This window comes from Branchiostoma belcheri, unplaced genomic scaffold, assembly GCF_001625305.1.
Source record: "Branchiostoma belcheri isolate BF01 breed outbred unplaced genomic scaffold, Haploidv18h27 scaffold6, whole genome shotgun sequence".
NCBI lineage: Eukaryota > Metazoa > Chordata > Leptocardii > Amphioxiformes > Branchiostomatidae > Branchiostoma > Branchiostoma belcheri.
In genome coordinates, this window is record NW_017804242.1 from 3619937 (window position 1) to 3642402 (window position 22466).

The window sequence follows — 22466 nt, forward strand, 5'->3', positions numbered from 1 at the left end:
TGTTGAAAGTGTCCTGATGTAGGACACTCTCCAGGGGGTCCGGGTGGGCCGGGCGGTCCAGGTTTACTGGGGGGTCCAGGTGGACCGGGGGTCCAGGTGGACCGGGGGGTCCAGGTAGACTGGGGGGTCCATGGTCTTTTATTTGGTCTCCTGAAAAGAATTTCGAAGGGCTCAAGAGTAAGCTGACACAGATAGCAGACACGTTTTAAAATAGACACTTGATGTATAATTGACAATCTTAAAAACCATGGAAGCTCTTTCCTTGATTAGTCAATACAAAGCTAAAATCAATGCAAAGCCAAAAATAACTCTACTGGCGAATGGACCTGTTTAAGACTGTACATTTGCAATATGAAACATGAGATACCCCATTTTTGTATCAAAATTCAATTGGAAAGACCCGATATTCAAATTGATATTCAATACTAATACAGATGAACTTTCATGCTATAATATTCAATATCATTAGGACATGTTACTTACGTTTCAGCTCTGTTATCTTGTCCCGTGCTTTAATCTTATCAATCTCCTCTGAGAGAGTGGTGACTTTAACTGCATTAAGAAAGAAAAGTATGCATGGTTGCAAGACTCTGCAAGACTCGCAATACAAGTGCGAAATTTCCACAAAATTATCTACGTTTTTTAACCAATAAATCGCTTACCAGCAAAATATGCCAAAAGTATGCTGATTAGCGCAATGAGCACAGCGCCTGTCGGGAGCAACAGTTTCTTGAAGAGGCGGAAACATTTCGTCCTTATGTCAGCGTCAGCGTCATAGGCATAGTCTATCCGAACAAGAGATGCAAGCAGACATCAGGAAATAAATATTATACAACCCGTAGTAAAACCGACTTCAGTTTGGAAATGTCACAAAGTATTCAGTTTGAATTTTTCAAAACAATTTTCATTCTAGAGGCCTAGCTTTGTCTGTACCTACATTTCATTATGTTGAAAGTCTCTAATGTACCTTTCATATAGTTCCACCGCCCTCTATGTACATTTTCTCTTAATATCAGAGATCGTAATTATGCCGGCGTTTGTTCCCACCCAGTCTCGTTTGTTCAGTTTGGTCGCAGGTATGTTGACCTTTTAGTCGGCATCGATGACTGGTATGCAAACAGATTGGTTTTAAGAACATCTTTCATCGCCTAGACCAATCTCTGCAGCACCATAATAGTACCAAGGACGTTCAACACACGTCCTTGATAGTACGTACAATATAGTGGAGGGAGAAAAACTTACCCGCTCTTGTGACGTACAGGCTGTTGGGTATACGTGCAGCCATGTTTGCAACTGTCTGCCAGTCAGTCTGTGCTTGCTGTGGCTGTACGGGGTTGGTAGCTACATAGGGAAAATTTTACGTACCACGATTATAGCATGTTTAAGCCCAATATCTTACGTTGATATTGAAATTTGTAAATGTCAAAAAAAATGTGTTGGAATCTGATACTGTCTCCAAGCAGGCACTATCCAACCCGCCAGGCGGTATCCAGCTGACCCTGTTGGATACTTGACGGTTTATGAGTGGAATAAGCTTCATTGACACATAATTCCTATTTTGACGAAAAACAAGTGCTTTTTAAAAAAAGCTGGCATTTTGGCGCGCTTTCACGTGCACTGTGACACGCTGTACATCTTACATGATGCCACCCTGCATCTGCTCAGATAACTTTATATATACGCCACTCTACATCTACTTGGAGAAAACGCTGCACATCTGCCACCCTAGACATGAATAGGCCAGGGAGATGTACAGTAGATCTTTTTGATTAAAAAAAGTTTTTGCGGGTGAAAGAGAGTTATTATACATGTATCTTCATTTAAGGCATCACTCGCCCATATAAAGGAAAGAAAGGTTATCAAGGACAATATTAGTTTTTGAATGTTAAAAGAAAAGCAGCAAACGAAGCAATGATTGAAGCACGAAAGCATAGTGATTCCCGTCTCGAAAAAGAGTAATAATAAAACTTATTGACATTCCTGAGTAATTATAAGAACAATTATTTTTGAAATGTTGCACGCAGAGCTACCAAACGAAGTATATATTCGCCGTCAGGGCCAGGCAGCGCCCCTCCAGGACGAACGAACGAAGGAAGGTCCACGAAGGAACGACGCAATGTGAGACCGGCCTTAAAAAAACTTTTAACTTAAAGATTAAAACCATTAAACTTGATTTTTAGTATTATACTATCTCTATCTTTGGAAAAATAAGAAAAAAACTCTTCAGAAGAGCGTAATTTGGAACGTTTTTACGTTCTCTCATTATCTCATTATCGTCTTGCTTGGTTTTGACGTAACAACATAACAGATCGCCGAGTCTACTCAACGGTTATTATACACACTAAACATGTGCGCTAACACTAAAGATTCCAAACAAACCCCCGTTACCCTGTGCGGTGTTCCCGGTCTGTGGCTGCCGCTGGCGTCCAGGCATGGTGACACCTGTCAGGGACTCTACAGCAAGTTATATGCTCCGTGGTCTGACTGTACCCGGGGACTAGAACTGTTCCTACCGTTATTTCACTGGCAGATTGGTATCCAAAGATGAAAGAAATCTGTATTGAATATGTTAATAGTACTTTACACAGCAGACAGAAATTACACTAACATTTGATTGTACGTATTGGTCGATAAAGACCGTTGTAATATCGTTAACACGTGACAGCGTGCATGTGAATGCATGTTGTGTTATTTTTAAATTTTCTGAACAGTACAAAATGTACATGATTTCATGGAGGTTTGGTATCTCTGGATCCTAATTTTTGTTTCGGTTTTAGTCACACACACGAACCAGCAGTACACAACGTGTTGGCTATCTTCAACGCTTATCTGGGAGCAACCATGACAAAAATATTCTCAATGACGTAATGAAAGTGAACCCAAAAGTTCGAAAATACCGACAGGTCAGTCTGCTGTAGCCTATGTAACCCAAGCTCCGGGGGGCTCCCTACATAGTGATTCAGCGTCTCGGCCCCGGAGGAGATTGCTCTGCGGATCGAGCGCGGAGTCCGACGGTGTAGTCGGAGCCCCCGGATGGTCGCCGCAAGTGGCTCTGCCGGGCTGCGGAACAGCCCTACGCCTGCCGGCTGGATGTTGGGCGGCCGGCAAAAGCGATTTAATCAGGCTAAGTCTGCTGTAAGTCAAGTAAGTCAGTCAGTTTGCTGTACTTCTCCAAAGTCCCGCTAGAGGGCGCATGTGGCGTTCGGGTACTAGTAGAGCAGGTGCCAGACACATTGTAATATTGATCAACTTACTGGTGTTACTGACACTGCTTCCCCGCATGTCTGGGCGTGCTAAAATTACGTAACATTTGGTGGCGCTACAGAGGACAATACTCCTTTTAAACAGATGTTTTGCTCAGCCAAGTCAGCCAAGCCCACTACAACTACATTGTACTAGAGAATGGTCATACAAAGGACGCCATACGGTGCCAGCTGGTACCGTCATGTACACTTGAGTAGAGATCAATAACAGACGTTTACATCTGTTCTCATTGTTTCGGTTTCAGTCACCAGCATCACACAGAGTATTGTCTTTCGATGTTTATTTGGGAGCAGTCATAATAATATCTGAGTACATACTGTACAAGGAAGAAATCATATACGTGTGTGTACTTCATTTTAAACATATCGTGAAGAAACTATTTGTGGTAGGTTCCATCATTGACAAACATAGTGAATCACCTTATAAAATCTAAAAATGACACTAACGTGGTTGAATTTATTTCAATATATTTGTTTTTCTTTGTTATTAATGTTCTCCGGCTCTTTTCTTTCATTTTTTTCTTGTTCATTTATTTCACTTGTCTTGTATTTTTGCTATAATACACTATATTATTAAATACAAGATCATGTTGAACATATGCAAAATCATGTATATCTCACGGACATGGATTTACCTATCCCGGATTTATCACTAAAAAGTTATATTATAGATTAAAGCTGAAGCAATGACTAGCTTGCATGTTACAAGCATTGAATTCCCATGAAAAATGCGATGAGAAATTGTTGCTTTTATTGATTGTACCTTGATTGTACATATGACACAACCAATTCCAAAAATGTTGTGTCACCATCCTAATTTTGCAGCATTGTTCTCTCACCACATTTCACAGACGAGCGACCATTGGCACCTTATTATAGGTACATAAACGTGATTCACACCACGTAACTGTTGTTATTCCCAGGTGAGCAAGAATGTACTACGCGTGAGTCATATCATGATCGTAGGCAGGTATTTCCGGTATTTCAAACATTGGGGACAATCCATTTAATCTTCACAAAGTTTCGGCACTTCAGGAAAATTGTTTAAACGAGCAAAAAGAAGACAGAATTTTATTTATGTATTTCTAACCTGATTGGAAATGACAATGGTCCTGATTGTAATAATGAAAGGTGTATGAGTAGCGCAATTCTCACCTCCCCCTGCAACAGTAGTGGTCTGCCCCCCTGCGGTAACCTTTAACCGCCGCCCATCCCAGCTGTTTCGTCAGTTGTTGATACACGCCAACGTCTCCGCGTTTCGTTATTTTTTTTACCCGGCCAAATCGGGAGCATGTCGCCGCTGTGTTGCGTACAGGACCTCGGCAAGTAGCAGAACATCGTCCGGAGAGGGTTGGAGGCCGAGGAAACATGTCGTGGAGTGTGAGACTTGCGGTGGTTTTGGCGGCGTGTTTCTGGACGAGGTGAGAGACAAACAGGAGCGTGTGAAGTACACACATGTCCGTGCGTTTTTGATTTCCTGTAGATATACTGTGAGCACGCGTGCCAAGCACAAGCTACACCGCCCTGGTTTGTCTAGGGAGTGTCTGCTGTTGTTGTCTGATGTAGTTTGACTGCAAGTATGCGAACCCATTCTCACAAAAGTGCGATCGCTTCGCTTGCCCAGGCGATATCAGGAATTTTTTGTAGCCCATTTTTTCAGGCTCGCCAAAGTTACATGAAAATGTCCTCAAGCTTATCAAGCGTTCCACCAACAGCCTACACGGAAGGAAATACTTCTACCCACTTTTAAGCTTGGATATGCCGAGTTTTTGCAGAAAATCGTGACCACAGCTGTTGCATGTTGTGGGTGGAGGTGGAGGTGGGGAGGGGGGCGATATGAGAACATTACCTACCCCTTACTGTTAACTGCATCAGAGCGAGTAATGCATTTGTCACGCTTTTCGGTCCGGGGATCAACTTCAGGCCATTTTGCCATTTGAGAAACCTTGATGCCATTAGAGAAACAAACCCCTGACTGTCTGAGGTCACCATATGTACGCCTTGCCTAACAAAGCTGTACAGATCTGTATATTTTGTTAATTTCACTGGGTTGACCATAAAACGAAAGGAAATGATATTGAGTTGTAAGAATTTCCGTGATGTCAGATTAAAAGAAGGAAACAGGAAAATTATGGTGGTTTACAACCTTGTACTAACAATACGCAATAGTCAAACATCCTGTTGGTACAAGGTAAAGGCTAAAGCTCTTGTGTTCAGCTCAACTTCAGATAAATGTAACATTAAAATTCATACGAATCATACAACCAAGTTCTCACATCCCAATATCATAACTGTTATTTTGTTGATTTCATGGATAGACCATAAAACGAAAAGAAATACATAATTTTGTAGTACTCGGTTTTAATAATCTCAGTGATGTCAGATTAAAAAGGAAACAGGAAAATTATGGTGGTTTACAAGCTTGTACTAACAATAGTCAAACATCCTGTTGGTACAAGGTTATCTCTTGTGTTTAGATCAGCTTCAGTTCAGATAAAGGAGGAACATTTCATCTATCTCACATCCCAATATCATTACTTATTGTAACTTGCTTAGACTACAATTCCCACCCAACCCAAGAACTCTACTACTCTGCCCAATCTTTTTAATTAATTTTGTCCATAAAAGGTATTTACTGATGGAACCAAAATTGTTTGTTTTTCTGGTTTGGCAGCAGGGATTTCCAGTTGGCACATGAGGGAAAACCTCTCACAAGTGGTGGTATTTGCAGATTCCTTTTCCCCAAGAGCCCATCAACTGTCCAAATGTCTGTTGTTTCTTCAGCAGACCACACTGCCAGACCACAGCTGACTTTTGCTGGGGACCGTACAATACAGCAAGGGGAGGGTTTGTCACAGCAGAAAAAAATAGCCCCAATTTTTATTCAAGTTGCTCAAAGTATATTTTCTACTGAATAGCAAAGTTCTTTGATCACAACCATTTATTTTTTATCAGCTGACGTTTCTTGACCACCAATGCATTTCCGAACGTAGTGCAATGACATATGAGTGACGTAGATAAGTGACATATGAACGTAAATATGTCACAATTGCACTACATTCGGAAAATAATGCATTGTTAACAGTAAATACTAGCTGAAGTGCACAGTGAACCAAGTAACACTGCACTGTGAACCATGTAACACCTTTAGTGCACTATGCACCAAGTAACATCTAGCGTCAGTGCACAGTAAACCAGTCAGAATTGCCCTGATGAAGATGACAGACGGTCATTGAAATGTCGGCCCGTGAAAAATAAATGGTTGTGACCAAAGAACTTTGCTATTCATTCGTTTACCAACCTGTTGAAATTATTTACGGGAATATTTTCTACTGCCTAAACTTGTACTCTTAGCACCACTTTGTGCCAAGGCTTCGCTATTTTGTGCCATGATATAGCCTAAATATGTAACACACATTTTGTCTTACACATTAAGTGTAGTGAAGAAAATCATTTAAGTGCCTTTAACAAGGGCACAACATTCAAACCTGCTACGGGACTTGAACCTAGAACCCTTTCCCCATACCACCACTCCCTTGCGAACAATCCCTGGCAAAGGTGTTGCAGAATATGATGGACTGTTTCCAAACCTGACCACGGTCTGCCGGTCTCATTACCCTGTCTCCTGACTCCTGCAGTGAAGTAAATGTCGCACAGGGAAACCTGTTGGCACAAGAATGTCAACAGGTGCAGGTGTAAAATATCATCTATTCTGTGCCCAGTGTCTTTATATACTGCAGATCATGAAATATTCACAAGGTTTTTATGTTCATAGTGTTGGATTACTTGGGGAAATCATACAAGTGTGCTCTGTCTTTCTTTGCGTTACTCATGTTACAGGTTTTTTAACAGTGAACTTGACACTCCTTTTCTACTAGAGGCAGTTAGTGACCTGTCAAATTATAACATATTTCATAGATAAAGATGAAATCTTTTTATGTTCTGTATGACTTGTTGTATTCTAATCTTACTTTTCTATTATTATGTATCATATTCCAATCATAAAAACAAGGGACACTCATTCAATTTTATTCGATCACCGGTCATTCGGTCATTGAATGATGAGTGATTGAGTAAAGAGACTCTTTCTACACAACCAAGTCATTTATTCAGCCAACGTTTTGGTGACCGTCTGTCACCTTCCTCAGGGCAATTCTGACTGGTTCACATTGCACTTCACAGATGATGAGTGATTGTTTCAATGTTGTCTAGTACTACTGTAGAAAGGGGGCATGCAGACAACTCCTTACCCCCTTTTACTGTGAAATTGATTAAAGGAAATTGAGCTGTAATTGTAACGATAAGTTCCATGTGCAAGGTATTAAACTTTGAAAAACTTAATTGGGACATCTAAAGTAGAAATGAACTCTGCGTGGTCTAAGTCTCTGACAAATTTTCCCAGACTGTAACACTAACACTATAACAGTAAAAGGAAGCCCAAACAGGGTGGTCTCTACCTCAGAGAGGAAATATTTGTTCTATTTCGGGTCAAGTTTATCCTTTCCTTCCAGCTAAAGTGATAAACAGCACTTGGAGTCATTAATAGGGATCATTTCCTCCCTTTGGGGATACTTACCACTTGACTTTGAAGATTTATTAGCCCTCCCTTGCAAACCCCGTGGGACATTTTTTTTCCATACCATAACTGTGGTATGCACAGTTTTAATACTAGTAATAGCTTAGGATTGCTGTCCAGATGGGACCTGGAAGGAAAGTTGTAGATTTATATGGTCATGGTAAGGCCTAGGAAAAAAATGTTGTGTTTCCTGTTTCCAGACCGACCCCATGAAAACCTGCTGACCTTAGACTTTTTTGGGGGGGTGGCCCCTGCAAGGGACATAGATACATTTTTGAGCTGATCAACCTTTTCTAGCTCCATGATCTGTCTGACAGACACCTGAGTGATCAAACAATGTACAATTGGTTTTCTAACATTGACATTGAAAATGAAAATGTCCTCATACAAAGCATCAGAATTTTTTTCTCCCATCAGCAAGCTTCTTAACTTGAGTTGTGTTTAAATTATACATAATATGTGTTTGGACTTTGGAGACAGCTTTTAGAACTGTTTATTTTACTTACCGATTCCTTAATGCAGGAACTGTCTACAGTGTCTATTCTCACTCTATCGCTGTTACAGGTTTGATCAGGCCACACCAATTTAATTTCTTGGTTAACAGATTCGCCGCTTCATTTTTTTCAGATTTGCAAATAAAAATAAAAATCCAGAATCAACTGCAAAATGCTCATATTTTGCCCTGAACAGTTGAAAACAGACCTTTTCATCCTAGTTGTTACAGTTATTCCATCTTTCAATGCAATGGTATCATTAAAAGTTCAAAATTCATTGTTTAACTTTTGAACCAGCCTGGTGTGTTGACTTCATGGCTCCTATCGTACCATTTTGGGCCATAATACGATGCCTAGGCCTGTTTTTATTTTTATTTTTTTTTCGCCCGCCCGCTCCATTATTTTTCTAGAAAAATCCGTTAACCAAGAAATTAAATTGGTGTGGCCTCAGTATCATAATTGTTTTGCAGCTTCCTCAGATACTTGTCATAATTTTGGCACGCTGTGAATGCTATGCTGTATACACATTTCCCAAATACTACATGTCTGCCCTTTGGTGTAAGAAGGGCTAAATGCCAAGATGTCACAAACTGTTATCTTTTCTGTACCCTCAGCGCCGGAGTATAATGTGTTCCAACATTGTCGCATGCCAACTTTGATGTTGACCTGTAAAAGAAAAACAGAGACGTATAGCAACAACCTGTCAAAATCTGTTACAGAGTAAAGTGATGGTTACCATGTACCAAAAACAGTTCCATGGGGAATGTGGAGCTTGTTCCCAGAAGTCTTATCTTACCAGTGGTAATGGTGCTTGCCATTGACGTGCTAGCTTTACTCTCCAGGCCTCATTGAACAGAACAAGAGTTGTTCTAAACTTGCTGTAGGTTGAGATTTTTCAGGTTCAAGGACAGGACATGTATGATTATCGATATGGTCAAAGCAGCTGCTGTACTCTTATCAAAGATAAACACATAATTCAGCTGCTGCAAGTGGATTGAAGGCCAAATTTCGCATACTTGAGCCCAACTGCAAGGTCAAAGACAGGCACGAACTCCTGCTGTTAGTCTAGAATATGAACATATTTGGGTTCTGCCCAAGACTGGAAGAGACTGGGGGGCATGTAAGGGTCAGGGAGCAGTTGTTACTCTGAGCTCAGGTATCAGGGTAATGCCTGTCAAAGCCTGCCTCAGAGATCCTTTAAAAGCTTTGGACTGTACTGGCTTTTTGGAAGGCTTGTACATGGGATGGGAGGGATATTGTTAGGGAGAGTTGCTAGGATAACTTAGAAAATATTATTTTGCATGGACTGCCTTTGTGCAAAACCAACAATCTCAGATTACAAATGATGAAAGATGAAAGAAAATCGCCGATGCTTTTACATAACCCTTATACTGGAAATATACTTACTGCTTATGCTTCTTTTATCATATTGTACGGTAGAGCTATTACTTAAGCCCAGTTATATGGATCCTCAGTCATACAGGGAAAGCAACATTGTACCTATGTTGTATCAACATAGGTACAATGTTGGTACAGCATAAACAAGTCTGGTTGTTTGAGCTTGAAGTTGAACCTTTCTTTTTCCTTTGGCTTGAAAGTTGAATTGTAATAAATAAAATGTACTGGTAAGCATTTAACGTACCTATATGTGTAAGGTAAGACACAAGATACTAGTATATCATTTAACATTACACTGTACCAGAATGGAAACTGTATATCATAAATCATCACCCTTCCCATTCTTATTGGCAATTTTCAGTGTAGCCGTTAGCATGTAACCATGAATGTGGTGGTAGACTACAGGTATACCAGTCCTGTTTACCCCATGTGTATGCTTGTGTTGCAGGTTTGATGTGTTGCAGTGTCAGTCCATAGACACCTGTGTCTCTCACAACTGTACTAACGGTGCCACATGTGTCAGCAACAACTCCACCTCGAACTACACGTGCTTATGTCCTGAAGGTAAGAAATAGGCATTGTATACTCGTATTCAAGTGAAGTGCTCACTGTCTATTGATAGTAACGTATCATTACTGGTGTCTTCTTCATTTGCAGACAGTGAAAAACCACATGCCGAGCGCAAGTGTAACAATACCTACTGGTGTTGATGCAACTTTACGTCATTCAGAAAAAAAAGAAAAATTTAAAAATGGATGTGTACACTATACAAATCTGTAGCAATATTGTTGTATCAATAACTAGATGCTGTTGTGTCCAATGTGTCTATAAACATCTATCCCATTGTCATTTGATCCATCTGCAAAAAAGATGTGCAGCCAATCATACTGTATTGTACTTTCCTCAATGTTTATTCAGGCTATACAGGAGACTTCTGCGAGACCACAGACTATTGTGGCAGCAGACCATGTTATAACAACGGCAGCTGTGTGAACCAGCCGGGTGGTTACAGCTGCAGCTGTCCCTCTGGCTACCTGGGGCAGAACTGTGAGGCAGCTGTCAGCCGCTGTGCTACGGACAGCCCCTGTCAGAATGGAGCTGTGTGTCAAGATTCGGCACAAGGTCAGTTTATTCTGACACCCAGGCTACTCTAATTTATGATTTAAAAGAAAAAAAAAATATTTATACAATTACACATACAATGAGTTGGTTTAGATCTATAATAATAATTATGAAATTCTGCCAGAAATCATTTTACAGTATGCCAGTATGCCTTGTATAAAAGCCCTTGACCATTCATTACTGTAAGATAAGTCAGGAAGATCTTTTGATAATGGGTGGACTGGAGTGCAATGTTGATGTTTACTGCTAGGTGGCTACCAGTGCTTCTGCAAGCAGGGCTACTCAGGAGAAAACTGTTCGCGAGAGGTTGATGAGTGTATCCTACGGAATCCCTGTGGCGACAATGAAACCTGCCACGATCTTGTCAACGATTATGTCTGTCAGTGTCCAATAGGTGAGACCTCTTACTTCTGACTTTGCCATTATGTAATTTAGCAGTGAGTAATGATATCTTTAGTCACAAAAATGTTTCTTTGCCAGTCTTAAGAGTTATACAATGAATTGCTGGTTTAACTGAAGGAAGGTCACAAGTACTAGCCTCAGCCCTCTCCTTGCTCAAATCAATTTTTGCTCCTAAAAATATTGATCAAAGCAAAATTATAGCATAAGATCACAGCAGAATGTTGGTCCTTTGGTTACATTTCATCCAACTCTGATTGAATTTGTCACAGGTACCAATGACACCAGCAGCTGTGAAACCGACCCTTGCACCTGGAACAGGTGTGAGAATGGTGCCACCTGCGCCGGTGCAGGTGAGAACTACACATGTGCGTGTGCGGAGGGGTTCCAGGGAGCCCTCTGTGAGGTGAACATTGATGACTGCACCAACACCAGCTGTCAGCAGTATGAAGTCTGCACTGATCTGGTAGCAAATTACAGGTGAGTTAGCAGTGTTTCCATCTAATCATCACTTTTACCTCACAGGCCTAGAGATACTGGGGCAGTCTGGGTGCATATGCACAGCACTTTGGCAGAACGTACTGCACCTGCGCAAAACCCGTAATGTATTGTGCATGGCACTTCAGAAGAATATCTCATATAAGGTCGTACTCGCATATACAGTATAAGGTTAACATCCCGTCTGTAGTTTCCAAATATTGTGTAGGAAAATATATCTTCTGCAACAGGCAAAATTCTGATGCAACATTGACCAAAAATCCAACGAAAACTGTGAAAAATCAGGGTTTTGCGCAAAAATATTTTGCTGATTTTTGCATTATCTCTATTTTATGTTGTGCACACAATGTTTTTCTGTGCACATAATTTTACGCTATTCCCCAAAATGAATTCCAGCCCTGACATGAAGTGTACTGACACCCCTCCCCTGTGTTTCTAGCTGCTCCTGTCCTCCTGGTAAGACTGGTGCTCAGTGTGAGGTTGACCTGGATTCCTGCTGGAACGACCCATGTATGAACGGGGGTGTCTGCTCGCCTGTTGCCTCAGCACAGTATGGGACAAATTACACATGCAACTGTACAGCAGGATTCATAGGTGAGTTAACTGTATCTTTAGAGAGATTTTTTTCTGAATACCAATCTTTCATTAGATAGATAATATTTCAGTAGATAAGAAAGTGTGCCGTTATACATTTATTAAGTCATGACTTTGTATGAAATGCCACAAAAGAATGATAGATTTTGTTCTTCTTCCCTTTCAGGTGCAAACTGTGAAGGTGACATTAAAGAGTGCCTGTCCTCCCCTTGCCAGAATAATGGGACGTGCCAGGAGGTCACAGGGCAGGCGGGCTTCACCTGTCAGTGCCCTGCTGGTTACCATGGCAACCTCTGTGAGACCCCGCCCAGTGCAGTAAACTGCAGTGTTCTGGACCCATGTGAAAACAATGGGACATGTGTGGACACAGCACAAGGTAGGAAGGGTTTAACTTTTAGATAGTCTCTGGTATGATATTAGCACTTACCAGTATGTCAAACTTGCCACATTGACTTAAGAGTTATCCTCTCATTTTATTAAAAAGATAGGCATAGTGACTCACAGTTCACCAAGTTTTACATGAAGAAAGTTTTTCTTCTTATGTAATCTGCTGTATCAATCACAAAAGTTTTACACTAAATTAGTAAATACACACATGTTCACTTTCTCATGCCAAAGGTGTTTGCTCTTTCTGTAGGTACCAACTGCACCTGTACTTCAGGGTGGGAGGGGGGCACTTGTCAGATTGATGTAGACGAGTGTACATCCTCACCCTGTCTACACAACGGCCACTGTGAAAACCTTCCCAGGACATACCGTTGCTTGTGTCCCCTAGAGTGGACTGGCCAGAACTGCCAAGAAGACGTCCTGGAGTGTGCCTCGAGCCCCTGCCAGAATAATGGAACGTGCCATGAAGGGGTAGGGACGACGTACAACTGCAGCTGTGGGGAAGGGTTTTCAGGACAAAACTGTGAAGTGGTCGGTAACGCTACTGCAGAGTGTAGCTCCTCTCCATGTTTGAACAATGGTACGTGTGTGGAAAACGGAGCAGATATGTACACATGTAACTGTACAGACGGATTCTCAGGGCAAAACTGTGGGATCCCACTGAATGTGTCTGGTGTTTGCACACCAAATCCTTGTATGAACAATGGTACATGTCTGAAAAACGGTACTGAAATGTACACATGTGAGTGTACAGAAGGGTTCTCAGGGCAAAACTGTGAGAGTCCTCAGAATGTGTCTACAGTGTGCACACCAAATCCTTGTATGAACAATGGTACATGTCTTGAAAATGGTACTGAAACGTACATATGTGACTGTGCTGAAGGGTTCATGGGACAAAACTGTGAGAGTCTGCAGAATGTCTCTACAGTGTGCACACCAAATCCTTGTATGAACAATGGTACATGTCTGGAAAATGGTACTGAAATGTACACATGTAACTGTACAGAAGGGTTCTCAGGGCAAAACTGTGAGACTCCTCAGAATGTGTCTATGGTGTGTGCATCAAGTCCATGTGAGAACAATGGCACCTGTATGGAGAATGGCACCTCCACGTACATCTGTAACTGTACTGAAGGGTATGAAGGAACAAACTGTGAGTTGGTGAATGAGTGCCTGTTGTACCAACCCTGCCAAAATGAGGGAACGTGTGAAGATCAAGCGAATGGATACAACTGTACCTGCACTGCCGGTTTCCAAGGTCAGTTATTCTTTTTACTGGTATTTTGAGAGTTCCTGTGACTTGCTATGTATAGTTGTTGCTCCTTTTTTTTTAGGCTTCAAGTTTTCTTACAATGCTTTTCTTCACCTCACACAGGTGTGAATTGTGAAACACCTGTTGCCACCTGCAATGCCAGTCTGTGTCAAAACAACGGCACCTGCAACGGATCAGCTACAAACTTCACCTGCATCTGTCCAGAGGGTTTCTCGGGTACATACTGCTCAGAGAAAGTTCAATTCTGCGCTAGCCAGCCGTGCAGGAACAACGCCACTTGTAACGAATCTGATGCCGGTTTTACTTGTGCTTGCCCTGAAGGGTATACAGGGTTGCAGTGTGAGGACATTATAGACATGTGTGATACGAACCCATGTGAAAACAACACAAGCATTAACTGTACAAGTATCTTCCCAGCTGACTATACCTGTACATGTATCCCGGGTTATACGGGCAAAAATTGCAGTGAGGAGATCGATGAGTGTGACAGTCAACCATGTATGAATAACGCGACATGCCAGGACATGGTCGGTGGTTACACGTGCGACTGCCCTGAAGGTTACAATGGCACAAACTGTGGAGAAGTCCTGAGTATGTGTGGGCTAGACCCATGTAATGAGAACACAACTCTCAACTGCACTGATATCTCCCCAGGAGATTACAACTGCTCTTGTCTGCCTGGCTATACCGGTAAAAACTGTACTATCAATATCGATGACTGTAACAGTCAGTCTTGCCAGAATGGAGGAACCTGTATAGATGGTGTGGACTCCTTCTCTTGCCAGTGTGCGGATGGTTACCTAGGGGATACATGTGAGATAGCGGATCTGTGCTTCACACAGCCGTGTCAGAGTGGTGGAAACTGTACGCTAAGTCAGGACTATCAAAACTACACCTGCTCTTGTACTGAACAGTACTTTGGAACAAACTGTAGCCTGTACAACTCCTGCCACAACGTGACGTGCCAGAATAATGCAACCTGTAACATTACCGGTACAGGGTTTTCGTGTGATTGTTTGCCCGGTTATGTGGGAGAGTTGTGTGCTGTGTATGACTACTGCTTGGCGCAGCCCTGCGTACATGGAACGTGTCAACTCCTACCGAACAGTTACACCTGCAGCTGTGATCCAGGCTACGAGGGGACAAACTGTGAAGACGACATCGATGATTGTGCATCCAACCCTTGCGAAAATGGAGCAACCTGCGTTGAGAGTGGTAGCGACCCAAGCGGGCTCTTCTACCTTGGGTACAACTGCACCTGTGCGCCCGGCTTTGTCGGCAGCAACTGTGAAAACGAAACTGATGAGTGTAGTAGCAATCCTTGCATCAATGGTGGTAGCTGTAATGATCTCGTTAACGGTTACAACTGTAGCTGCTTGCCAGGTTTTGAAGGCAATACCTGTGAATTGGACAGAAGAGGGTGTGATTCTGGTCCGTGCTTCAATGGCGCCACTTGTGAAGAAGCACTCGGTACATACAACTGTCTCTGTCCTTTCGGTTTTAATGGGACTTTGTGTGAAAACAACATCGACGACTGCAGGCCCAACCCTTGCCTGAATGGGGGCGTCTGTACAGACCTAGTTAATGACTTCAACTGCACGTGTCCTGAAGGGTTCAGCGGACGGGGTTGTCAGGACACCATCAACTCCTGCTCGCAGTCTCCCTGCCAAAATGGAGGAACGTGCCACTACATGGGAGCATGTATGTGTGAGGATCCCAACTACCAGCCGCCAGAAGTGATCGCCTGTGGAGAGCACAACGAAACATGCCAAAGAATAGCGTGCGAAAACGAGCCACTGAATACCTGTGAAGTAAGAACTACCTCGTACGAGTGTCAGTGTGCGTCGGGCTATGAAGGTAGTGACTGTGAGGTAGAGACAGATGAATGTAGTTCCAATCCTTGCCAAAACAACGGCACGTGTTCAGACTTGTTAGATGCCTTCTCCTGTAACTGTAACAGAACAGGGTACACTGGAGAGATGTGTACTGTGGATGTGGATGAGTGTGCAGTTGCAGGAACGTGTGAAAACGGAGCCACCTGCTCCAACTTTGCAGGTGGTTTCAGCTGCCAGTGCCCTGTAGGATATGAAGGTAAGTTACCTTGTTACCAAAAACCTTGTTAACAAAAAAACTTTATACGTTTGTACATATACAATGGAAAGTATGATTGTATCAATTGTATTAAGTTAAACTGCACTGCACTATCAGCTGTCAAACAAGCATTACCGGTACTGTTCTTTCAAGCATTACACTTCAAGTGCAACCAAAGAGAAACAGAGAGAATTTTTGAGGGTAAAACTTTCCTTTCCCTTCGTTCGAATTCTTTTCTTCAGGTAGCACATGTGCAGATCTAGAAGAGAGCCCAGGTCCAGCTGCCAATGCCACCAACCCCTTTGTTTATATAGGTAAGGAACTTCTGACCTCAGTCCCTCTTTCAACATAAACAGAGAATATTGAATACCAGTAACATTTAGAATTCTTGTTTTCTATCAGTAGAGAAAAAAGATGTACTTATCTTTCACTTCCAGTTGTCTCTGAATCAGTTTTCTAAATTTGTATAATTGTTGCAAAGCTCTCCTGATGAGTATAATAATAACAAAGCAGAATGCTTATTTAGAACTATAGCCGTCAAAACAGCCAGACTTGAGATAATTTTTTTTCATTTATAATAAATTGTGCTTGTACTCTCTGCATACTTTCTCCTGTATTGCTTATATTCTTTGTGGTGCACTTGGTGGTCAATTTGGTGTCTTTTTTCTCCTCTTCCCAGTTATTGCAGAGCAACTCCATTTCCTTTCCCTCTTTCTGATGATAGGTTGGTACCCTGGGCCCACAACTTTCCTACTCCCTTGAATCGATTTGATTTGATTTATTAGACTGTATAAGCAGATATTTACAGCCACTCTCCATACCTGCATGCCATTCTTGCATAGCCTGGATGCCAGACTGTTTCCTAGGCCTACATTGGTCTGCTCCTCAGATCTAGAACATGTACTGCCAACATATCCTCAAGGAAAGTAGACCCAGTCAGCAGTCTGGCATCCAGGCTATTTTTGCATGTCTCTACATTTCAAAGCCTGTCATGAACTGATCTGTTATTCTTCTTAGCAAAAGTTTGATCTTACTGCATGTCCTTATACATTTGTACAGAATATTCTACGTGTATCAGGTTCACAAAAACATCTAGTCCTAATAGCATGCATAAAGGTAGGGCATTGATCTTCTAATCATTAAGAGTATGAAGAACTTAATAATTGTTATCTTGCAGGGATTCCCATCATCCTGGTTCTGGTGATTGTTGTTGCTGCGACCATCTACGGGTGCCGGTACGCCCGTAAGGTCCGCCGCATGAAGGGGAAGTACAACCCTGCCGCGGCGGAGATGGAGGTAGGGACACCTCTGGAGATGCTGGACCAGGACACAGAGGAGAGACTTATATAGTTACACAGGAGGAGAGACTTGTACACAACCTGCCGTACGTTTTTTTGGAGGCCACGTTTTTCTGAAAATGTACAGGGCTGTACAGGGCATGTGCGTCCCCCGTACTGGCTGTTTCTGCATGGACGTAAATGCTACGGCGTGTCTGCGTGCTCCCAAATCTGTTGGATTCCGTACGGAGGCGGAACTCAACACTTACGGATCCCAAAATTTGCCAACGATTTTTCAAGAAGACAGCACACAACACTGCGGGTGCACAATTGTGACCCTTGCTTTTTACTCCTGTCAAAGACTGTTCTAATGTCAGGTGAAGGGTTATAGGGGTAGGTAGATAAAGGTGTATAGGGATGGGAAGTGTATTGAATTGACAACTTCTGTTGTCTGTGTGCAGCTTCAGCTCTGTTTTAAGTTATAGAAAGTCATTAGGTATACAGGGACATTGCTGTAAAGCAAGATGCTTCAGAAGTAGTATTTTATTTTACTCACTTTATGTTCTCAAACATATAACGGTCAAGCTATTTAAAAGTAGGAGGAACAGATGTGATGACAGAACATCTCGGTAAAGACTCCAAAGTGCAATTTATACATATTTTTGAAGAAGCTGTTATTTATTCAAGGGAAAGGCTGTTGCTCATCTTATGTAGAGGTGGTTTAGGGAATTCTTTTTCAAAGAATCACTCAGAAAGATGCTATTTTTGTACATATCCAAAATGCCTGAGTGGTGAGAGTTAGGGAATGCTAGCTATTTTATTTGACTTTGACAGCTGGAGCATCTGGTATGGCCATGGAGACCCCCACTGTTAAGCGGGTGTACCACATGGGGAAACCACATTTCAGAGTCATGTAGGGGTCATGACCCTGGGGCACAGTGGCCAACTGACTTGTCAGTCTTCAAGTCTTGGTTCCTTAAACAAGCTGCGGTCACACTGTCAATGACCTTCAGACAAATTTCTTGATTGCCAGAAGGTCACTGAAATTCAAAGTCATCAGAATCAAGCATATTTTTACCTGAAAATGTACCCTATCACATTGGATGGAGCTTCCTATGGACATTAGGTGGTCCCTAAGAGTGGTTCAGTGATTATTTGGGTAAAAAATGCCCTTTTGAGCACAAGTTTATCAGGCAAATGATTTTCCTGCTGTGTGATGCAAGCTTTGTGATCAAAAGATCTCACCAGAATGAGTCATAATCATTTGTAAGGCACAATAAGGAGCGTATATTGCAACTCTCTCAAGAGTTTCCAATTTCATTGGAGTATCAAAACCAAATACTAGTAATTCTTTGAATATTTTTATCGGTGAATGGTAATGTATGATGTTGAAAACAGGATGTTATGGTGTGGGAGGTGTCATCATAGCCTGTTGCTGGCTGCAGAGAATTTTAACATATCTAACATGTTGCAGATAGTGTTAACATGTGCCGGGGTGTACTCCCCACTGGTGAGAGGTATATACCAGATGTATCTGGTACGCATGACGAGATGCTAGCATGTAAGTCATGACGTTATGTTGTATATATTGTACATAAGAGTCTGAATATTTTTCCTGAGAAGGACCAAAGGTTTTTTCCTCTATTTTGTAATTGTAGCTGTATAGTAGTGTAGAGATTGTTGTTACATGTGTTCTTCATTATACTATAAGTTACAAAGTTATATGATAAGGTTTTGTAGAAAGTGAGCTGACGGTTAGAAAAAAGAGCAAGATCTCGTGCCATCCAAAGATTTTGTAATTTTGTATACAAGTTTTTCTATGAAGAATGTATCAAACTTGGAATCCTCCGTAGAATTTCTCACTGGATTTAAATCACTTGTTGTGATTTAAGAAACATTGTCCGAACAGGGCAATTTTTGTGTCAAGTTTGGCTTAACGGTGAAATACTTGGAGCTCTAAAAAGATGTCAAATTGAGACACATTATTCAGCAAGAATCTTTTCTACATTGGGACCTTTCAATTGCTTTTTATTTTTGTTAAATGGCAGACGTCACTTGTGTAAAATTTTACACATTGACAAAATACACAAGATGCTAGAAGTGATTGACAGCTGTCCATCACAGCAAATATTTTCTACATATCTTGCCTGAAGGGTTATGGATCATGTGTACTAAAAATATGTGCATCCATGACTTCTACATTTAGCACTAATGGGGGGCAATCCAGGCATTAGCACTCAACAGCCCCATAAACACATGTCATTTGAAACATTCTGTACATACCAATGTGCTTTGATAATGTCTCTACAGGATGTACACAACAGAGTGCAGCTGTTTTGTACCAGTATTCAATTTCATTTTTAAAAAAGACAAAATCATTGTGTTCTGAAAAGCAATACTGTGTCTTTATTCACTTCCTAGATATAATGTACATACTACTGGGTGCCAAAGAAGCTGATATTTGACAATACGCAAGTCAGAGCTAAAGAGAAACATGTATTTGTCATTATATATTCCAGTGTTCGTACATATCAGTTCAGTTCTGTAACTTTTCGTTTATTCTTTTGTACTAAATCAGGAGAATAAACCAAGACATTGTCTAAAGTCTACCCAAGTTCTCTTCGTTATTCAACAATACCGGTACATGTGATATAAAGCAGATAGAGACTGGTTCTCCAGGAACTTCTGCCTTGCTGCAGTTCGAAGTAAATTTGCTAGGTGGTACAAAACTACATGGTTCACCCTGAACCAAGGAGGTTAAATACTTGCCTGAACTTATTATTACAACATTTCAATAATGTTACAGTTTCAATAGTGATGCCATCAACCTCACCAATATTGTAATTTGTTGCCCCTTGCCAGTGATGATGTTAACTTCACTGACAGTGAAATGTTTAACATTGGCATATTTTACTTTTAGTAATAAGGTACTGTCTGATGATGCAGGAAAGACTAGCCTGTCTTGACAGTAGCAGTGGAGGGATGTTTCCTGAAATACTCCTCATAATCATACTCCTTATGTGGCACTGTGAAGGGGAGGAGGCCTGTAGTAAAAGAAAAATAGATACAACTTTCATTTAGCTCCATTGTATCTATGTTGCCAGGACATGTACAGATAAACTGTAGATGTTGGTAAACTGAAACTAACTGAAGTTAGGGTCCTTATCAAGTATGATGGACGAATTAGGTAACAGATTTGTCCCAAGAAATGAGACCAACTGAAAATGTAGGTACATGTGTATCACAATAAGCAGGTCGATGGATCCCACTGTGTATGCACTGTGGCATATGTAAAGTTGAAAGCTCCTGTGACATGTCTGTACATGTATCAAGCATGGTCAAGTTAGGGTCCTTTACCTTTGATCTAGTGCATGTTCAGTTGGAACCATGAAGCTGCTTATTACTTTGTGCAAGGAGATTCCTTGCTGTATTCTACAGTGCATGAGTTAAATACAGGTAAATCATACTGGCCAACATACTGTTGGAGAAGCCCTTACCATGGTCTCTAGCCTTTTCAATTTCTCGAACCAACCGTTTGTGCTTCTTCCGGCAAACACCTGAAAATTAAGATGATGAAAAAATATGAATCTGTCTGAGAATACAAGATCAAAGGCTGGTAGTAAGGATATAGTATGTTGACAGTTTTTAAAAAGTGAAAGACCTACCTGTTCTGAGAACATTGTGAAGTTCTCCAGTATGAGGACAGATGAAGTGCTGTAGAAGCTTGACATTCTGGAACACAACAGAACAGGTTAGTCAGCACTCCTAAGAACACAGATGGTATAATTACTGCATTAAGATGTGCTGTGTGTGTATACCTTTTTACCAATACAACATAAGTCAGTAGCAAATCATAAGAAAATTAGTTCATTGTTTCCAGGAATGAAAAGATTTTCCAAACCAAATAACATTTTATGACTTTATGATAATGTCCATATATGAGACCCGTATGAGTTGTACATACCCTGTAGTCTATGACTAGGTTCTGATCCCTACAGATAGGACAGGGGTTCCCAGTGGATATCCTCCCTCCTCTCTGCAATGGAAATATTGATACAGAACTTTATGAAATACATTTGTAGTTGAAAGTCTAAAGACTAAACAAAACACATTGCTGAATAATGGCTTGTGTTTTTGTTTGCGCTTTTTGTTTTCCTTTTTACGAATTACAACAGATGTTATTTACAACTTAGAAATTTACAACTTGTACACAATGAGGATAACTCACAATGCATGTTCTCCGAGTTTTCTGGGGTGGCACACTTCCTTTGTGGTTCCGTACATAGTCCCACCAGACTTCCTTATCCTTGTAACGCTCAGCAAATTCTGTAAGTAAATCATAACTTATCATATAAACTTGTAACTGTTGAAGGTAAAAAAATATGATATATGATAATAAATAATCAATATTTATTGCTTGGCATATGCAAATTTTGGCAAACATTTCACCTCTTTGGAAAATGTAGTTTCTTGTCTAGATTGCTACATGGAAGAAACCCAATGCTACTACAGTGCAGTAGTATTGGGACATAACTATTTACCTGATGACTGCAGATATCTGACACTCTCCTCCCAGGTTACCACGGGAAGTTTTGACTCCTTTGATCCTCCTTCATCATGCTGTTCCTCAGCCTCACACATTACTACTCGTGTTCTGGACAGGCCCCTTGTCTGTTGTAGGCAGACTGAAGTGGTCCATCGAGCCTGGAGCTACACATCCATAAATCATGAAAAATAGTTTTAGAGAGACAGAAATCTGTGGTATGTCGTAGATGTGGAAAATAAGAATCTCATATATTCCGAGTGCAGTACTTTAAAAAAATAATTTGCTATACCGAAGTTATGCTTGGTGAAAGTGGATTTAGCAACAAAAGCTGTCTTCGGTGGACATTGGCGGCCCCTAAAAGATGTGATCTTTCCTTACCTGCGTCGTTAGCTTTCTCTGTTGAGAAACTGCTTGCCAAAGCGGGTAAACTCTTCGTGAAAGTTGGGTGGCCGCAAGTCTGATGGGCGCAGCCATCTTGGAAAAAAAATATCACTCCTTGCTCTCGTCTTTTCTCGTAAATTTCTGCAAAATCTCGCTGTAAAAGTCAC

The 22466-nt window shown here is 41.3% G+C and overlaps 2 protein-coding genes across 2 annotated transcripts; one reads left to right on the forward strand and one right to left on the reverse strand.

Annotated features, from left to right (window-relative positions):
• The first annotated feature begins 4425 nt into the window (after window positions 1–4425).
• Window positions 4426–18667, forward strand: LOC109482486 (neurogenic locus Notch protein-like). The gene is made up of 11 exons (XM_019785211.1): window positions 4426–4684; window positions 10180–10295; window positions 10650–10853; window positions 11104–11247; window positions 11525–11732; window positions 12190–12344; window positions 12511–12720; window positions 12982–13989; window positions 14107–16095; window positions 16338–16409; window positions 17273–18667. The coding sequence occupies exons 1-11, from the start codon at window positions 4632–4634 to the stop codon at window positions 17443–17445; spliced, it is 4332 nt and encodes a 1443-aa protein (XP_019640770.1). The 5' UTR covers window positions 4426–4631; the 3' UTR covers window positions 17446–18667.
• Window positions 18668–19735: 1068 nt separating this feature from the next.
• LOC109482484 (28S ribosomal protein S18b, mitochondrial-like) lies at window positions 19736–22436 on the reverse strand. Its single transcript, XM_019785209.1, has 7 exons — window positions 22297–22436; window positions 21914–22082; window positions 21601–21698; window positions 21337–21408; window positions 21038–21104; window positions 20870–20929; window positions 19736–20416 (listed from the first exon to the last, which is right to left on the reverse strand). Exons 1-7 carry the CDS (start codon window positions 22390–22392, stop codon window positions 20325–20327), a joined length of 654 nt encoding a protein of 217 aa, XP_019640768.1. The 5' UTR covers window positions 22393–22436; the 3' UTR covers window positions 19736–20324.
• Window positions 22437–22466: the final 30 nt, after the last annotated feature.